At 41.6% G+C, this 18522-nt stretch overlaps 1 protein-coding gene across 1 annotated transcript in view; it reads left to right on the top strand.

Moving 5' to 3' along the window:
- Window positions 1–17434, top strand: part of LOC105994249 — a 38797-nt gene extending 21363 nt beyond the window's left edge. Inside the window, 5 exon segments of the mRNA XM_013027661.1 lie at window positions 7152–7237; window positions 9429–9541; window positions 12395–12545; window positions 13623–13752; window positions 17055–17434. Coding sequence (XP_012883115.1) covers window positions 7152–7237; window positions 9429–9541; window positions 12395–12545; window positions 13623–13752; window positions 17055–17434 — 860 coding nt within the window.
- The last annotated feature ends 1088 nt before the right edge of the window (window positions 17435–18522 follow it).

Below are 18522 nucleotides of genomic sequence, written 5' to 3'. Positions count from 1 at the left end.
TGCATCTTTGAGAACTGTTTATGATCACAGAGATAGAGAGTGCTCTTCTCCTGAGTCACTGAAGAGCCTGGAACATTCAGAAACCAGGCCATGTGAAACATGCAGGATAAGGGCTTGAACTCAGGGCCTCAGAGTCTTGCTTAGTTCTTCTCTCAAGACTGCTGTTCTATCACTTGACACACATTTCTACTTCTGCCTTTTGTGGGTTAGTTGTGAATAAAATGTCTTGTGGATTTGTGTGCTCAGGCTGGCTTCAAACTGTAGTCCTCAGCTCTCAACCTCCTGGCTTCTTTGGATTTCTTTTTTGAAATTGCTAAAGTAAATTCAGACTATACTTCTTGGCTAATAAACTACCAAATTGAAATTTGTGCAATTTCTGTGTATCCTTCATATACAATAGGTCTCTGTAGTTTGTGATGTGGATACATTAAGACATCACCCTTTTCTTTCCATCTTTCTTATAATTAAGTGTTGTTTTACCAAGTTTTAATTGGTTTTCTCTTGTTGTGGGGAGGACCACCAGGAGAGACCATGCAGACATAGAGTACAGTCAATAGAAAGTCTTTGTTAGCCAGCTTGTGACCACACTAGGACTTTGTGGTCCCCCAGTGCAGTTCCAAGCCTGATCTCAGGGTCCTTTTTAAAGCATAAAATCCAGCCATGCACCAGTGGCTCACACTTGTAATCCCAGCTACTCAGGAGGCTGAGATCTGAGGATCGTGGTTCAAAGCCAGCACAGGCAGGAAAATCATTCAGACTCTTATTTCCAATTAACCATTAGAAACGTGGAAGTGGCACTGTGGCTCAAGTGGTAGGCAATGGCTTTGAGCTGAGGAGCTGAGGTAAAATGCCCAGAGTTCAAGGCACATTACAGACCAAAAAAAAAAAAGAAGCAGAAAACCCACCTCTTTGCTTAGTCTGGGGTGAAGAGTCCCTCATGGTTCTTTCCTACAGGTGCAAGCCTGTAACGCAGTGCTGTAAGCAAGCATTGAGCAAGGGCAACATGACCTGTTTCTATGACAATCTTGGTGATCATTACCTAGACACCATAAAGGAAGCAGTGAACAAGGGGTAACAATATCTTTAATATCAAACCATAAGGAACAAGGTACGAATGCTGTCCTTTCTTTAAGATAGATTTACAAAGCATAATGGAGTGTCAGAAGCTCAGAGTAAAGTCTAAGATTGCAGGTGTTGAGAAGGTCTATTACAATCTAAGACAAACTGCTTTGTTTGCTAGTCCTCAGGCTTGACCTTAAGGCCTGGGCACTGTCCCTGAGCCTCTCTGTGCTCAAGGCTATGCTTTAACACTTTTGGCTTTTTCTCTTCATGGGGTCCTGGGGAATAGAGTACAGGTATTCATGCATGGTAGGCAAGAACTCTACCTGAAAGACACATTCACATCCCAAGATAATCTCCTTTGTTATAAGAAAAAATGTTCCTGGATGGACTCACGTCTCTAATCCTGGCTACTCAGGCAGCTGAGATCTGAGGATCCTGCTTGGAAGCCAGCCTAGGAAGGAAAGTCCCTGAGACTCTTCTTTCCAATTCACCACCAGAAAACCAGGAGCTGTGGCTCAAAATAGAAAAGCACTAGCCTTGAGCAAACAAGATCTCAGCAATAGCACCCAGGCCCCACAACTGACAAAAAAGTAAAAGAAAATAAAAAAGTAATAAAGTTTCTTAAATGCAAGATATTGGTTGATGTCTCCCCATTGTATCAAGTATTTGTGTGTATCACTAAGCATGCTCTTAAATAACATTTCATGGAATTCTTTTGTTGTTATTGTTGTTGGTTCTGGGGTTTGACCTCAGGATCTAGCCACTGTGCATTAGCTTTTTTGCCCAAAGCTAGCACTCTACCACTGCAATATGGCACAACTTCTGGCTTTTTTGGTAGCTTAATGTGTGGTAAGGGAACTCAGTCATGAGAAACAGAGAAGCCACATTTTGAGAGGTCGAGTTGGGAGTCTTATTGGAGAGTCGACAAATGCAGGTGGACTTGTGTCACAAAGACCTGCAACCCTTCAAATACACTTAACAACTTCAGAAAAGAGGCATGGAATAGGAGACAGAGCTGAAAAACATCAACAAACCAGAACAGCTCCAATGGAGAGTTGAATTGGGATGCCATGGTGACCAGATGAAAGTAGGAGCCGGAGACATGGCATAATGGAGCCAGAGCTGGTCCAGGCCTAGAGAAGGTCAGGGTCATGGGGAGATCAAGGGTCAAGTTCTAGGTACAGGATCTAGGATCTATTGTCCAAGTCCATGCCACTGCCTCTCGGAAGTCAGGCCCCCGTTATCTTTGTGTGTGGGAATTCACTTTCCCCCACAACCAAGACAACATGGTGTCAGTGACCACTTTAGCAACAGTTTGACCCAGTGTCTTAATTTCAGGGGATGAGACTCTCACAGATCACATGTCTAGGTTGGCTTGATTGTGATCCTCAGAACTCAGCTTCCTGCATTGCGAGGATTAGTGCTGCATGGCATGGATAGCATTTTTTTTTATTGCCAAGGATCTTGAACTAAGGCATGGTGCAATGTGAAGCCTACTGCTCTACCACTTCCAGCCAAAGCACTGGTTCTGATTTTGAGTGGTTAGTTGAAGGTAAGAGTGTGAAGGGAATTTTCTGGCTGGGCTGGCTTCGTCTAACCACAATTCTCAGATCTAGAATCACAATGCTCAGATCTCAGCCTCTTGAGTAGCTAAGATTAAAGGTGTGAGTCACCAGTGCCCAGCTAGCTAGCATGGTCATAGTTATTTGTTTGTTTTCATTGTATTTTTTGTCTCACAATAAAATGAATTCTTTCCTAGACTCAAGCCAACATGGAGATGAGGGTTGTCTTCATCTCTCAGACTGCAGCTGGGATCCTGGGGAGCTCCTCTCTTTTTTGCTTTTTTAGCTACACTATACTTTTATAGCTACTACTACTCACTGGACGGACAGAAGATGAGGCCCAGAGACCCTATCTGCCACCATCTGGTCTTTGCCAACAACTTGGTTGTTTTATCCAGGAGAATCCCTCAGACAATGGCAGGATTTGGATGGAAGTACTTCCTGGATGAGTCTGGATGTAAAGTTGTTTTGTATTTCCACAGAGTAGCCAGAGGGGTTTCTCTTAATGCCACCTGCCTTCTGAGTGGCTTCCAGGTCTCAAAGCTTTGCAGTAGAAATGCTTGTCTTGTTGGAAGATCACTACTAGATTCCCCAAGTGCTTTGTATTCTGTGGTTCCCTTTTCTGGATCCTGCAGCTCCTTGTAAATGTTTCTGTGCCTCTGAGAGTGGTTGGCCCAAGACCTAAACGAAATGTCACTGTGAGTATGCATTATACATACTGCACCTCAGGCCAACCACAGCCCTTTACAACTTCATTACAAGTAGTCTTATCCATCTTTGTCCTAAAAGTAGGACAAACAGTGTAAGGCTGGTCATCCCAAAGCTGATTTAGTTGATGTTCAATGAAAATGTAGTATGCATTTGACAAAAAAATTCACAATTTGTAACTTTATTAAATTAGTAAAAACTTTTCCTAAAATACACATCCTTTCACTGTGGTGATGCAAATGAAGGTAAGTAAACTCTGTATGTGTCTATGTGTTTGTATGTCTGTGCTTTTCTGTGTTGGGTGGCTTTATATGGAGTTGCAATCTCTCCTTTTCTTGGGATAGTCACAGTTACTACCATTCTTGAATCTTTTTTTCGTTTTCTGGGGCTTGAAGTCAGGACCTGGATGCTGTCCCTGAGCTTCTATGGCTCAAGGCTCTCCCTCTACCACTTGAGCCACAGTGCCACCTCCAGCCTGTTCTGAGTTGTTTCTTGGGGAGAAGAGTATCACAGACTTTCCTGCCAGGGCTGGCTTCAAACTGTGATTCTCATATCTCAGCCTTCTGAGTAGCTAGGAGTACAGGTGTGAGCCATCAAGCATGCGACCTTCTTCAGTCAATTATGACAAGAGTAGGGTTTCTGGACACTTGAATACTTTTCATCTAGTTTATGTCATTTGTAATTGTTAGAATCCATTTTCTCTCTCTGTCTTCTCTCCTTGACTCAGGACTTCAATTCAGGGCCCCATGTTTGCTAATCTTGTTCACTCAACTGATAATCTATCACTTAAGCCATGCCTCAAGCCCAGATTTTTCTTCTTCTTTTAGTATTTTGTCAATCCTGGGTTTGAACTTGGGTCCTGGGTCAAGACTAGCTCGCTACTGTCTGAGTATTAGCTTTACTTCCAGCTTTGTTGGTAGTTAAATAAAGACGAGAGTCTCACAGGCTTTTCTGCCTGGCCTAGCTTCAAACACTGATCCTCAGAATTCAGCCTCCTGACCTGCTAAGATTACAGACATGAGCCACTGCTGCCTGGCTTGTAGGCTATTTTGAAGATGGAGTCTTGTGGACTTTGTGCTTGTTCTCGTTTTAAATTGTGATCCTCCTAATTTCAGCCTCCTGAGAAGCGAGGATCATAAGCTTGAGCCACCTTTCTTGGTTCTGTTTTGCATTTCCACAGGTCCGGAATCATGTCTACACTTCCATTTCTAGCTCAGTTATTTGAGTCTTCTGGTTTTCTTTTACCAATCAAAGTAAAATTTCTGCCTATTTCCTTGGCTTTTTTTTCTTCAAACACCCAACATTTGGTTTCACTGATTTTTATTTCTATTGTTCTGTCTTCATCTTGCATTCATAGTTATACTCTTCTTCTTTGTTTCCATATTGTGTTTTCCTTGCTATTATTTTCTTGCTCTGTAAGGAGTGATGACAGGTGGAGACTTCTCAGTCTTTCCTTTTGTAATGACAGGATGTAAATTATACATTTCCCCCTCAGAACCATCCTGGTTTCTAGTTAAATCTACAGATGCCCCTTATTTTTAGGTAATATCGTCACGCTGTTTTTAGAGGAGGACATGTCTGTATTCTCTGTACCTTAGAAGGTCAAAATGTCTGGAATAAGTAAGCATATAAGAAGTCTAAGAAGGTACCTACGAAGATACTGGGGAAACATGAAAAATACTATTGTAAAACTTGTTTTGGGCCTTGATTATTTGAATATTGGTCAGGATATAGCACTTCAACTTGGGATATAGCATTTTTATATGTTTTTTATTGTAAAAATACTGTACAGAGGGGTCACAGTTATATGAGGAAGGTAATGAGTACATTTTTAACATGTACTAAGACTTGAACTCAGGGCCTGGGCAATGCCCCAAGGGTGTTTTTTTCACAAGGTAGTGCTCTATCACTTGAGCCACAACTCCACTTCCAGCTTTTTCTGAGTGGCTTATTTGAGGTAAGAGTTTCATCTATTTTTCTGCTTATGTGGCCTTTGAACTACAATTCTCAGAGCTTAGACTCCTGAGTAACTAGAATTACAGGCATGAGCCACAGAAACCTGGCTTTTTTAAAATCATGGTGGTTTACTATGGAAAGAAATTGTATCTTAGAGACAAAGGGGAAAAAACTACAAATTCAACAAAGCCATTCATACAGTGTCATACATTTACACAATAATTTCATTTTCCTCTACTCAGTTCTAACGAGATGTCTTCAAAAGTTTCCCCATATTCCACTAACTTCCCTCACCGTGGGTCACATCTGTTGGAAATGGTCGTGAAAGTTCAGTGGTGCTCATCAGTATCCACAATTCTCCAGTGTTAGTCACATGGAAATTCTGTTCCCCATGCACACAATGTCAGCACACTTCCAGGTGATATAATGAGCATGCCAACAGAGGAGATGAGATCACACAGTCCTGGGTCTTTTTCTTGGGACTCCTTGGCTGAGCACACATACTGTGACCACTCTGCTCCTCTGTCCTGACATCCAGTTCCTACTGGGTAAGCAGCTATTCTTTTCAGGCAAGTGATAGTAGTCAATGGAACTCATCAAGAAAATGCAGAAGTAACTTCTATGTAAAAGGTGTGTGCTGTGTGCTGTGTGCGGTTAGAATGAGGAACATATCTTGAATTTTAGGAAAAAGTTTGGGGAGTGTCACAGGTCTCTCTCTTGGCTCGGTTAACAATCTTGTGCAGCTCCACATCCCTTCGTATCCTGGAGAACACACAGCTTTGTGTGCTCAGGGCTACAGCATTCTCTGTTGAAATGATTTAACACAACTACTTACATATTTTTTATTTATTAATTTTTGCGAGTCCTGGGGCTTGAACTCAGAGCCTAGGCACTATTCCTGAGCTTTGTTTTGACCAAGGTTCATGCTCTATTACTTCAGCGACAGTGCCACTTCTGACCTCCTCAGTAGTGTATTGGAGATACGAGTCTCTGGGACATTTTTTGACCAAGCTGGCTTCCAACTGCAATTCTCAGATCTCAGTTTCCAAGTGTCTAGAATTACAGGCATCTGCCACCAGCACCTGGCTTCTTTGGATTTCTTAATTATTTGAAACTGCTAGAGTGAATTCAGATTATATTTGTTTGCTGATACTCTAACAAGTTGTTTCTTGTATAAACTGAATTTTGTGCACTACTTTTGTTTCCTTCTCAGTCTATCATATGTCTCTGCTGCTATTTAATGCTGGTGTGAATGCATTAAGACATTCTGCTTTTCACAACCAAGTGATGCTTTACAAAATTTTAGCTGTTTTCATCTGCTTTATTATAAGAAATAATGTTGCTTGTTGGGCTCAGGAGAGTAACTCCAGCTATTCAGAAGGATAAATCCTGAGGATCCAGGTTCAAAGCCAACCCAGCAGAATAGCCCATGAGGCTGTTATGGCCAATTCATCATGAAAAAGCCAGAATTGGCTGTGGCTCAACGTGGAAGAGCACTAACCTTGAGCAAAATGAGCTCAGGAACAGCACTGAGGCCCCACTACTGACAAAAATAGGAAAAGAAAAGGGAAATAATGATCCTCATAAACAAAATGTTGGTTGTTGCCTCATCATTCAGTCAAGTATTTTTGTATATCACCAATCATGCTATTAATTAAAATAATATTTCCTGGAATTCTTTTTTTCCGTTGGTAACGGGGCTTAAAATCAGAGATTAGGCCTGAGACACAGAGTCCGATGGGAACATTTCTGCCTGTACCGTCTTCAAACTGCAATCCTCATGCATCTGGCTTGGCTAACACATTCATATTTGTTCAGATTTCATGCTATTTTTGTGTCACAATAAAATCCATGATTTCCTAGGTATGGAAGAGATCACCAAGGCCTTCATTGAAATGGAGGTTGCCTTCCTCACTCAGATCTACATCAGGGATCCTGAGGAACTCCGGGTTCCTTTGTTTTTACAACTAAACCCTCCACAATAAACAGAAGGTGAGGCCCATAGACTCAGTCCTCAGCTATCTGGTCTTTCCAACAAATTGGTTATTTTATCCAGAGGGATCCCTCAGACAACAGCAGGTTTGGAATGGAAGTACTTCCTGGATGATGCAGGATGTAAAGTTGTTTTGTATTTCCACAGAGTACCCAGAGGGGGTTGTCTTAATGCCACCTGCCTTCTGAGTGGCTCCCAGGTCTCAAAGCTTTGCACGAGAAATGCTTGGTGGAAGATCACTACTAGATTCCCCAAGGGCTTTGCATTTTGTGGTTCTCTTTTCTGGATCCTGCATCTCCTGGTCAATGTTTCTGGGTCTCTGAGAGTGATTGGCCCAAGACACAAACAAAATATTACTGTGTACATGCATTATAGTTACTGCTCCACAGGAGCAGCCCCATAAAAACCATTTGTATGTTTATCACAGATGGTTTTATTCTCTTCCATTGATGCTATGTGCTTGGTTTTCATGATGAGGGCCATGGCTCCATGGTTCTTGTCCTGCACATACACAAGCACATGTGAGCAGGTTTGTCTGTTTCTACTGCTCCTCTGCTATTTTCACTCCTTGTGTTGGTCTAAATATGAAACCAGACCTGTGGCTGCTGGACATGTCTGTGTTCCTGGATGCATGTTTTTCATTACTGAACCCCTTTGTGCTCATCAGCAGTGACACTCATATCACTCAGGTGTTTCATTCCTGCACTGAATAAAAGATTTTCATGATTCACGTAAACCAAGCCATTATATTCAATTTCCAGTTGGTTCATAGTTTTGTTTTTGCAGCAGTGGCATTTACACACTACACTCTGCACTGTAAGGGCATGGGCTCTACTACTGAAGACCTGCTCTAGAACTTTTTCAATCTGGTTATTTATTAATTTGTGGTCCTTGGGCCGGAAGTCTGGGCCTGGGTTGTGTTCCTCAGCTCTTTAGCTCAAGACTAATGCTGTACCACTTGAGCCACAGCACCACTTCCAGCTTTCTCTATTAATGTGGTGCTTAATAATCCAAACCAGGACCTCATGCATACCAGGCAAGCACTCCACCACTGACCCACCATCCCAGCTCACTCTGGTTACTTTTTTGAGCTACAACCTTCTTTGTAGCTAGGTCAGCTTGCACCTTTATACTGGTTTTCTGTGTTTCCTGAAGTACCTGGAATGAGAGATGTGAATGTAGATGCTGAGGTTTTGTTGTTTAGATAGAGTCTTAGGGAATTGTTTTTACCCAGGCTGACCTATCACTACAAACATCCCAATCTCAGCTAACACATAGCTGGTATGCCTGGTGTACACCATCACACCACGCTACTTTGGGAGGGGGAATCTTGTGAATTGTTTTCCTGGATCTGAATCCTCCTGATTCAACCTTTCATGTGTAAGCCACTGTATCCACCTTGGATCAATCTTTGAGTTAAATAATAATAATAACAATAATTATTATTTTTACTCCTATAATTAGTTGTGGGACTTGAACTCAGGGCTTGGACACTGTCCCAGAGCTCTTTTGCTCAAGGCTAACACTCTACCATTTTGACCCACAATGCCACTTCAGGCCTTTCCTGAGTAGTTTATTGGAGATAGGAATGTCATGGACTTTCCTGCCAGGCTTGCTTCCAATTGCAATCCTCAGATCTCAGCCCCCTGAGTAGCTGGGATTACAGGCAAGAGCCATCAGCACCTGATATATATTTTATCTTTAAAATTCTTAAATGAGTATATAATAGAAAGTATTCTGTAAGAATCTGTGTGAAACAGACTGGGAGTATCTCAGTGGTGAAGTTCCTGCCTATGCAAGAGCCCAAATTTTTTGCCTGAACCTCAAATAAAACAAAATTATAGAAAATTTCAATGTAGTTACTGAGGCCTACTGATCTTTTATTGCCAGTTCACTAAACAAATATTGCATAAGGTACAATTGCTAACTTGCAGTAACTGAGATACCAGAAGATGAATGTTTTCACCCTATTATGCAGGAATTACACTTCATTTTTCTTCATGACCTCATGAATTGTTCTGAGTAAGTGTAATGAGTAGAAGTATTAAACTTGGAAATAATGTTCAATATTTAGCACAAAACAAACTGTTATTACTAGTTGGCTTTTCACATTGGTACCTGAAAATCTATTACCTTTAACTCATTAGGATCCAGCATTTTCAGGGAAAGAAGGGTCATCTAGAAATGTCTTTCCTGTGGATCACAACTATGTCAGAGATCTGAAGACATCCACCATGTTTGACCTGGACCAGGAGACATGGTATAAAGTCAAGCAGTAAAACTGCTGGTTCCTAAATAAACCTGAGACCAGCCCAGAATTCCATCCTTGTCCTAAAAGTATGACAGACACGGTGTGAGGCCTAACCTCATGCACAATATCAGCAGTCATCCTAAAGATGATCTAGTCAATGTTCAAGTAAAATGTACATTGCTTATCACAAAGTTTCACAAGTTTTAGTTTTATTAAATTCCTATAATTTGTTACTAGAATATATATATATATATTTAATTTCATTGTGGTGATTCAAATATAGGTAAACAACTGTGTGTGATAGGGTGTGTGTTTCTGAGTGTCTGTGAGTTTGTCTGAGTTGGGAGGCCTTATAATACAGATGCAATCTCTTCTTCAGTTACTCAGATTCCCTTCTATTTTTTATTAAGTTTTTCTTTTCTTGTTCCTTTTTTTTTCCTTTATGGTCTTGAGGCTTGAACTGAGGTAATGTATGTTCTCCCTAACCTTTGATAAATCAAGCCTAGTACTCCACCACTTGAACCATAGCACCACTTCTGGTCTTTTCTAAGTACTTTGTTGAAGAGTCTCATGAATTTCTTGTCATGGCTCACTTCCAACAGTGATCTTCAGACCTCAGCCTCCTGAAAACTAGGATTATAGGCAAGAGCCAACAGTGTGTGCTTCCTTGAGTCAATTTTGACAGAGGTAGTGCTCCTAGAAACTTTAACATTCCTAATTATATGTAATTATCAGAATCCATTCTGTGTGTGTGTGTCTTTGCATGCCCACACACGCATGCATGCACATCTGTCTGTCTGTCTTTCTCTCTTTTTCTCTTTTTCTTTCTTTTTCTCAGGTACCAGAACATGGATTCAGGGCCTGTGGTAGTTTATATTACTTCCTCTACTGGTCTTCTAACACTTTAGCCATGACTCTCACACTGGATTTTTTTTTGTTTTTGTTCTGTCATTGTGTTCTGTCATTCCAGGGGTTTAAACTCACAGCCTAGTGCAGTCTGAGAGCTTTTGTGTTCAAGGCTATCTCTTTACCATTTCAGCCTCAACTTCACCACCAGCTTTTTTGTGGTTATTTTGAAATAAGACTCTCACAGGTTTTTCTGCCTGGTCTAGCTTCAAACACTGATCCTAAGACCTCAGTCTCTTGAGCAGCTAGATGACAGACATGAGCAACCATTGCCGGCTTCTATGCTATTTTGGAGATGGAGTCTTGTGGACTTTTGTGCTTGTTCTGATTGTAACCTGTGATCCTCCTAACCTCAGCCTCTGGAGGAGCTAAAATCATAGGCCTGAGCCACGTTTCCTAGTTCTGTTTTGCATTTGCACAGGTCAGAAATCATGTGTGCACTTCCATTTTTGGTTCAGTAATTGGAATCTTCTGGTTTTTCCTTTGTCAATCTAAGTAAAAGTTTTGTGCAATTCATTGATTTTTTTCAAACACCCAACATTTGGTTTAACTGACTTTATTTTCTTTTATGTCGTTGGTGGGGCTTGAACTCTGGTCCTGGGCATTCTCCCTGAACTGTTTAGCTCAAGGAAAGCCCTCTACCACCTGAGCCAACATGCTACTTCCAGTTTTTGGTGGTTCATTTGGTGGTTCTGCCTGGGCTGGATTTGAACTGCAATTCTCAGAGAACCTTTTGAGTAGCTAGGATTACAGGTATGAGTGACCGCTGCCCACCACAGACTTTTCTATTGCTCTTTTATAGCTTGCTTATATAGCTATGCTCTTCTTCTTTCCTTTCATATTGTGTTTACCTTGCTATTATATTCTTGCTCTGTAAGGAATGATGACAGGTGAAGACTTTTGGGTCTTTCCCTTTTGTAGAGTCGGGATCAAAGTTTCCCTCTCAGCACAGATCTGGTTTCTATTTTCATATACAGATGCATCTTAGATTTAGGCAATGTGGTCATGCTGTGTTTAGAGGAAGAGTGGCATTCAGGTTTTCTATATTCTCTATCTCAGAAGGTCAAAATGGCTGGAAAAAGTGATCATGTGGAACATTTTGATAATTTTAAGCATCGTTAACCATCACATAGTACACGGTACTTCCACTTGGGATATTGTCTTTTTTTTCCACCAGCCTTTCCTGAAACTTGAACTCAGCCCATTGGGCACTGGTCCTGCGTCTCTTTGTGGGCATGGTTAGTGCTCAACCACTTGAGCCACAGTGCACTTACAGGTTTGTCTGAGTAGTTTTTGTTTTGTTTTTGTCAGTCCTGGGACTTGAACTCCAGGACTGAGCCCTTTACCTGAAGGCTAGCACTTTCCCACTTAATCAAAGTATAAATTCTGGTTTTCTAGTGGTTTAGCGGAGATAATAGTCTCATGGACTTTCTTGCCTGGGCTGCTTTTGTACTGTGATCCTCATATCTCAGCCTGTTGAGTAGGTAGGATTAAAAGGCATGAGCAAACAGTACTGAGCTAGACTGAGTATTTTTTTAGAGATAAGAGACTTGGACTATTTTTCCTGGGATGGCTTCAAACTGCAGTCCTCTGATCTCAGCTTCCTGAATAGGTAGGATTATAGGCATAAGCCAACAGTATCAGTGCCCAGTTTTTTATTCTTTAAGATAATGTTTTTTTTTAAAGGAAGAAACCACATTTTGGAGAAAAAAGAAAAAAAATCATCCTAAAATTCACCAAAGCCATTTGCTCAATTTCACTGTTTTATACAGTAGATTTCCTGATCCTCTACTCAATTCTAATGAGATTCTATTCAAAAGTTTGCCCATATTCCCTGCACTTGCCTAACCATGGGTCACATCTGTTGGAAATGCTAGTGGAAGTTCAGTGGTACTCATCAGAATCCACAATTCTCAGGTGTTTGTCACACGAAAGCTCTGTTCCCCATGCATACAGTGTCACCACACTTCCAGGAGACATGATGAAAACACCTACAGTGGAGATGAGATCAAATAGTCTTGAGACTTTATCTTGGGGCTCCGTGGCTGAGCACACATGCTGTGAGCACTGCCTCTGCATCTCTATCCTAACAGCCAATTCCTACTGGGTAAGCAGCTGTTCTTCTCAGGCAAGTGACAGTAGTAAATGGAATTCATCAAGAAAATGCAGAAGTAACTTCTCTGTAAAATGTGGGTGTTGTGCTGGGGAGAATGAGGAACATGTCTTTATACTTTAGGAAAAATATTTGGTGAGAGTCACAGGCCTGTCTCCTGCTTTGGTTAATAGTCTTGGTGCAGCTCCACATCCCTCCATATCCTGGAGTCCACACAGCTTTGAATGCTCAGGTGTACAGGGTTCTCTGCTGAAACGATCTAATACAGCCCCGTACTTTGTTGTCACGACTAATGTCTCAATGTGATTTCTCCATACATTTAAAGCAATAGTATATTATTTGATGATAGATATTAGAAGAGATTTTGCAAAAGAAGAAATTGTGACCTGACAAATTATGATGTGAATGTATGATGCTAGTTGACTTTAATTAAAAATAATTTGGCTTGTCATTTACATTCCTGCCAATTTCCTCAATGTGTTCTCTTTTCTTCTGTCTTCTCTCTTATTGCCCTACAATTTATTTAAGAATATTTTTGTTTGCTGTGGGATTTGTCCTCAGTGACTCGCTGCTGTCCCTAAGCTTTTCACGCAGGGATAGTGTTCCAACATTTGCTACACAGCATTGCTTCTAGTTTTTCTTGTTGGTTATTTGGAGATAAGAATCTTAACTTTCCTCCCAGGGTTGGCTCTACACCTCAGTCCTGACATCTTAGCCTCCATAATTGTTAAGATAATAGCCATGGGACTCCAAAGTATAGATTCGGTTGTTCTTTTTCAGATGAAAAGTTTTGACCTGATACTCTATTTCTTTTTTGTGTGTGTGGGGGGTCCTCTCGTGGGGCCTGAACTCTGGGTCTGGGCGCTGTCCCTCAACTCGTCAGCTCAAGGCTAGCGCTGTATCACTTGAGCTACAGCGCCACTTCCGGCTTTCTTTTTGCTTATGTGGTGCTGAGGAATTTAACCCAGGGCCTCAGACATGCAAGGAAAGTGCTCTAACACTGAGCTACCTTACCAGTCTTTTTCATGGGCACTCTATTTCATGGGTAAATTTATCTATGTACATGGACAGAAAGCACTTTATCCCATCCTTTCTGCATCTCTGAGAACTTTTATGATCAGAGAGATGGAGAGTGCTCTTCTCCCTGAGTCACTGAAGAGCCTGGAGCATTCAGAGTCCACAGCCATTTTGGATGTTCAGGGTAAGGGCTTGAGCTCAGGGCCTCAGTGTCTTGCTTAGTTTTTCTCTAAAGGCTGCTGTTCTATCACTTGAGACTCACTTCTACTTTTGCCTTTTGTGGGTTAATTGTGAATAAAATGTCTTGTGGATTTGTGTGCTCAGACTGGCTACAAACTGTAATCCTCAGCTCTCAGTCTCCTGGCTTCTTTGGATTTCTTTTTTGAAATTTCTAAAGAAAATTCAGACTATACTTCTTTGCTATGAAACTACCAAATTGAAGTTTGTGCAATTTCTGTGTGTCCTTCATATAAAGTATGTCTCTATTGTTATTTCTGATGTGGATACATTAAGAAATCATCATTTTTTCCATGTTTCTTATAATTAATTGTTTTTGTTTTACCAAGTTTTAACTGCTTTTCTCTTGTTGTGAGGAGGACCACCAGAAGAGACCATGCAGACATACAGTACAGTCAATAGAAAGTCTTTCTAAGCTAGCTTAGGTTAAGACTTTGTGGTTCCCCCATCGCAGTCCTAAGCCTGTTCTCTGGGCCTCTTTTAAAGCAAAAAACCCAGTCTGGCACTGGTGGCTCACACATGTAATCCCACCTACTCAGGGGACTGAGATCTGAGGATCATGATGAATAGCCAGTTCAGGCAGGAATGTCCATGAGCCTCTTATTTCCAATTAGCCATTAGAAAAGTAGAGGTGGAAACAGGAGTTATACCATGGGAGAGGAACATACAAAGCAACAAAGAACTCATAAATATGTTAGAAACAAGTATTTAAAAAAATTAAAAATAAGAAAAGGAGAGGTGGCACTATGGCTGAAGCGGTAGGCACTGTCCTTGAACTGAAGAGCTGAGGTACAGAGCCCAGGCCCAGATTTCAAACCCCATAACAGACAACAACAACAACAAAAGGCAGAAAATCCAACTCCTTCCTCAGTCTGGGTGGATAATCCCTTATGGTTCTTTCCTGCAGGTGCAAGCCAACAGGATGTTACAGGCAATAATCAGTGCTGTAAGCAAGCATCGAGCAAGGGGAACATGACCTCTTTTCATGACTATCTCTGATCGTTAACTAGAGACCATAAAGGAAACAGTGAACAAGGGATAACTATATCTTTAATGTCAAACCATAAGGAACTAGGTAGGGGTGTTGTCCTTTCTTTAAGATGGAGTCACAAAGAAAAATGGAGTTACAGAAGCTCAGAGTAAAGTCTAAGATGGTGGGATTTGACAACCTCTAGTACAATCTAAGATAAACTGATTTTTTTTCTTTTTTTTGCTAGTCCTGAAGCTTGAACTTAGGGCCTGGACACTGTCCCTGAGCCTTTCTGTGCTCAAGGCTAGCACTCTACCACTTTTGGCTTTTTCTGTTTATGTGGTAGTTGGGAATTGAACACAGGCCTTCATGCATGCTAGGCAAACACTCTATCCCCAAGCCACATTCACAACCCAAGATAATCTCCTTAGTTGTAAGAAAAAATGTTCCTTGTCAGACTCATGTCTCTAATCCTGGTTACTCAGGATCTGAGGATCCTGCTTGGAAGCCAGCCTGATCAGGAAAGTCCCTGACACTCTTCTCTCCAATTCACCAGAAGAAAACCAGGAACCATGGCTCAAATGGAAGAGCACTAGCCTTGAGCAAACAAGGGCTCAGCAACCGCACCCAGGCCCCACAACTGACAAAAAAGAAAAAGAAAAAAAAGAAGTAATGTTCCTTAAAGATAAAATGTTGGTTGATATCTCCCCATTCTATCAAGTATTTGTGTGTATCACTAAGCATGCTCTTAAATAACATTTCATGGAATTCTTTTCTTGTTATTTTTGTTGGTCCTGGGGCTTGAACTCAGAGCCTGGCCATTATACATGAGATTTTTGCTCAAAGCTAGCACTGTACCATTACAATATGGCACAACGTCTGTTGTTTTTTTTTTTTTTTTGTAGATTAATGTGTGGTATGGAAACTCAGTCATGAGAAACAGAGAAGCCACATTTTGAGAGGTTGAGTTGGGAGTCTTTTAGGACAGCCAAAGAATGCAGGTGGACTTGGGCCACAAAAACCTGCAGCCCTTTAAATACACTTAACATCTTCAGAAAAGGGGCTAGCAAGAGGAGACAGAGCTGAAAAACAGCATCAACAAACCAGAGCAGCTCCAATGAAGAGGTGAATTGGGATTGCCAATCGTGATTGGAGGAGAATATCAGGAGGGAGGCAAGTTGTAATGGAGTCTGAGGTGGACCAGGCCTAGAGAGGGTCAGGGTCATGGGGCAGTGTCATGGGGAGATCAAGGGTTAAGTTCAAGGTACAGGTCTCACAGTTCCAGTATGTATTTTCCAAGTCTGTGCCACTGCCTTTAGGAATTCAGGCCCCTATAAGCTGTGTGTGGGATTTCACCTTCCTCCATCACAAAGACAAGGTGGTGCCAGCGGCCTCTTTAGCAACAAGTTGACCCAGTATCTTAATTTTATGGGGATGAGACTCTCAGAGACCTCCTGCCTAGGCAGGCTTGAACTGTGATCCTCAGATGTCAGCCTCCTGCTTTGCATGGAGTACTGGTACCAGGCTTGGATAGTTTCTTTTTCTTTAAATTGCCAAGTGTCTTGAACTAAGGCGTGGGTCGAATGTGAAGCCTACTGCTCCACCATTTCCAGTCAAAACAGTAGTTCTGATTTTGAGTGGTTAGTTGAAGGCAAGAGTACCAAGGGAATTTTCTGGCTGGGTTAGCTTCGTCTAACCACAATTCTGAGATCTAGAATCTCAATGCTCAGATCTCTGCCTCCTGAGCAGCTAGGATTAAAGGTGTGAGTCACCAGTGACCAGCTAGCTAGCATGGTAATAGTTATTTGTTTGTTTTTCATTGTATTTTTTGTCTCAAAATAAAATGATTTTTTCCTAGACTCAAGCCAACATGGAGATGGGGGTTGCCTTCCTCACTCAGACTGCAGCTGGGATCCTGGGGAACTCCTATCTTTTTTGCTTTTAGAACTACACCCTCCTCACTGGAAGGGCAGAAGATGAAACCCAGAGCCCAGATCTGCCACCATCTGGTCTTTGCCAACAACTTTGTTGTTTTATCCAGGGAATAAAACAAAATCCAGGAGAATCCCTCAGACAGGATGAGGCCATTGTCCTGGCATGATGCCACATGCAAAGTTGTTTTGTATTTCCAACATAGCCAGAGAGATTTCTCTTAAAGCCACCTGCCTTCTGAGTGGCTTCCAGGTCTCAAAGATTTGCACTAGAAAGCTTGGTGAAAGATCACTTCTAGATTCTCCAAGTGCTTTTGTGTCTGTTGTTCCCTTTTCTGGATCTTGCAGCTCCTGGTAAATGTTTATATGCTTCTGAGAGTGATTGGTCAAGACACAAAGAAAATGTCACTCTGCGCATGGGTTATAGATACTGCACCACAGGCCCACCACAACCATTTACAACCTTATTACAGGTGGTCTTATTCATTTCCATTGGTGTCATGTGCTTGGGTTTCATGATGTGGGCCAGTGGCTCCATGGTACTTTTCCTGCACGGACACAAGCAGAGGGTCCGGCACATTCACAGCAGCATTCCCTCCCAAAGACCTGACCACGAGGCCATGGCCACGTGCACCATCCTGACCCTGGTGAGCATGTTTGTCTCTGTCTACTGCCTTTCTGCCATTTTCACTGTTTGGTTTAGTTCACAAAAGAAGCCATCCCCATAGCTCCTGGACTCAGCTGTGTTCCTGGATGCGTATTTCTCAGTTCTGAGCCCCTTTGTGCTCATCAGCAGAGACACCTGTGTCATTCAGGTGTTTTATATTTGAACTAAAAATGAATTTCCTAATTTGGTTACATCAGATTTTACAGTTGGATAATAATTTGTTTTGGCAGCACTGGGGTTTATACTCTGTGCCCTGAACTGCAATGGTAGGGGATTGATTACTGGAGACATGCATAGTTCTTTCTCAGTCAAGTTATTTTTGAGATATGGTCTTTCTTTGTACACTATTATATGTTTCCTGAAGTACCTGGGATGACAGATAATAACTAAGATATTGAGGTGGTTTTTGGTTGAAATAGAATTTTTCACCCAGTCTTACCTATAACTGCAACCATCACAATCTCAGCCTCCCACATGGATGGGATGACAGGTGAATACCACCACACCCAACTAGCACTTGAGATGGAATCTTATGAACTGTTTGCCTGGGCTTTCCTTAAACCTAAATCTCCTGATTCAGTCTTACAGATATGATCCACTCCATACATCTTGGATCCGTTTTTCATTAAATTATTACTATGATGTTTCTTATGTCATTTATGGGGCTTGAACTCAGGACCTGGGTGCTATCCCTGAGCTCTTTTGCTCAAGACTAATATTCTACCATTTTGAGCCACAGCTCTACTTCTGGTTTCCCAATGGTTCTTTGGAGATAAGAGTCTCCCAAGCTTTCTTGCCTGGGTTTTCTTTGAAGCCCAATCCTCAGATTTCAACCTCCTGAAGAGCTAGGATAACAGGTATGCACCACAAGAACCTGGCAGAAATTTTTGTATTTATCATTATTGAATGATTATATAATAGAAGGAACTCTGTAAGAATCTGTGTGAAATGGACAAAAGAGGGCCAAGAGAGTATCTCAGCAGTGAAGCACTTGCCTACACAAGACCCTGAGGTTTTTTTTGACAGAACCACAACACAATAAACATACAAGAAAATTTCGATGCAGTTATTGAGTTCTCATAATATTTTACTATTAGTTCACTAAGCAAATGATGAATAAGGAAAGGCACAATTGCTGTCTTCTTAGGA

Source organism: Dipodomys ordii, unplaced genomic scaffold, assembly GCF_000151885.1.
Source record: "Dipodomys ordii isolate 6190 unplaced genomic scaffold, Dord_2.0 Scaffold105, whole genome shotgun sequence".
Classification (NCBI taxonomy): Eukaryota; Metazoa; Chordata; class Mammalia; order Rodentia; family Heteromyidae; genus Dipodomys; species Dipodomys ordii.
Note: the sequence above shows the minus strand (reverse complement) of the source record. Positions and strands in the feature narration are given on the sequence as shown.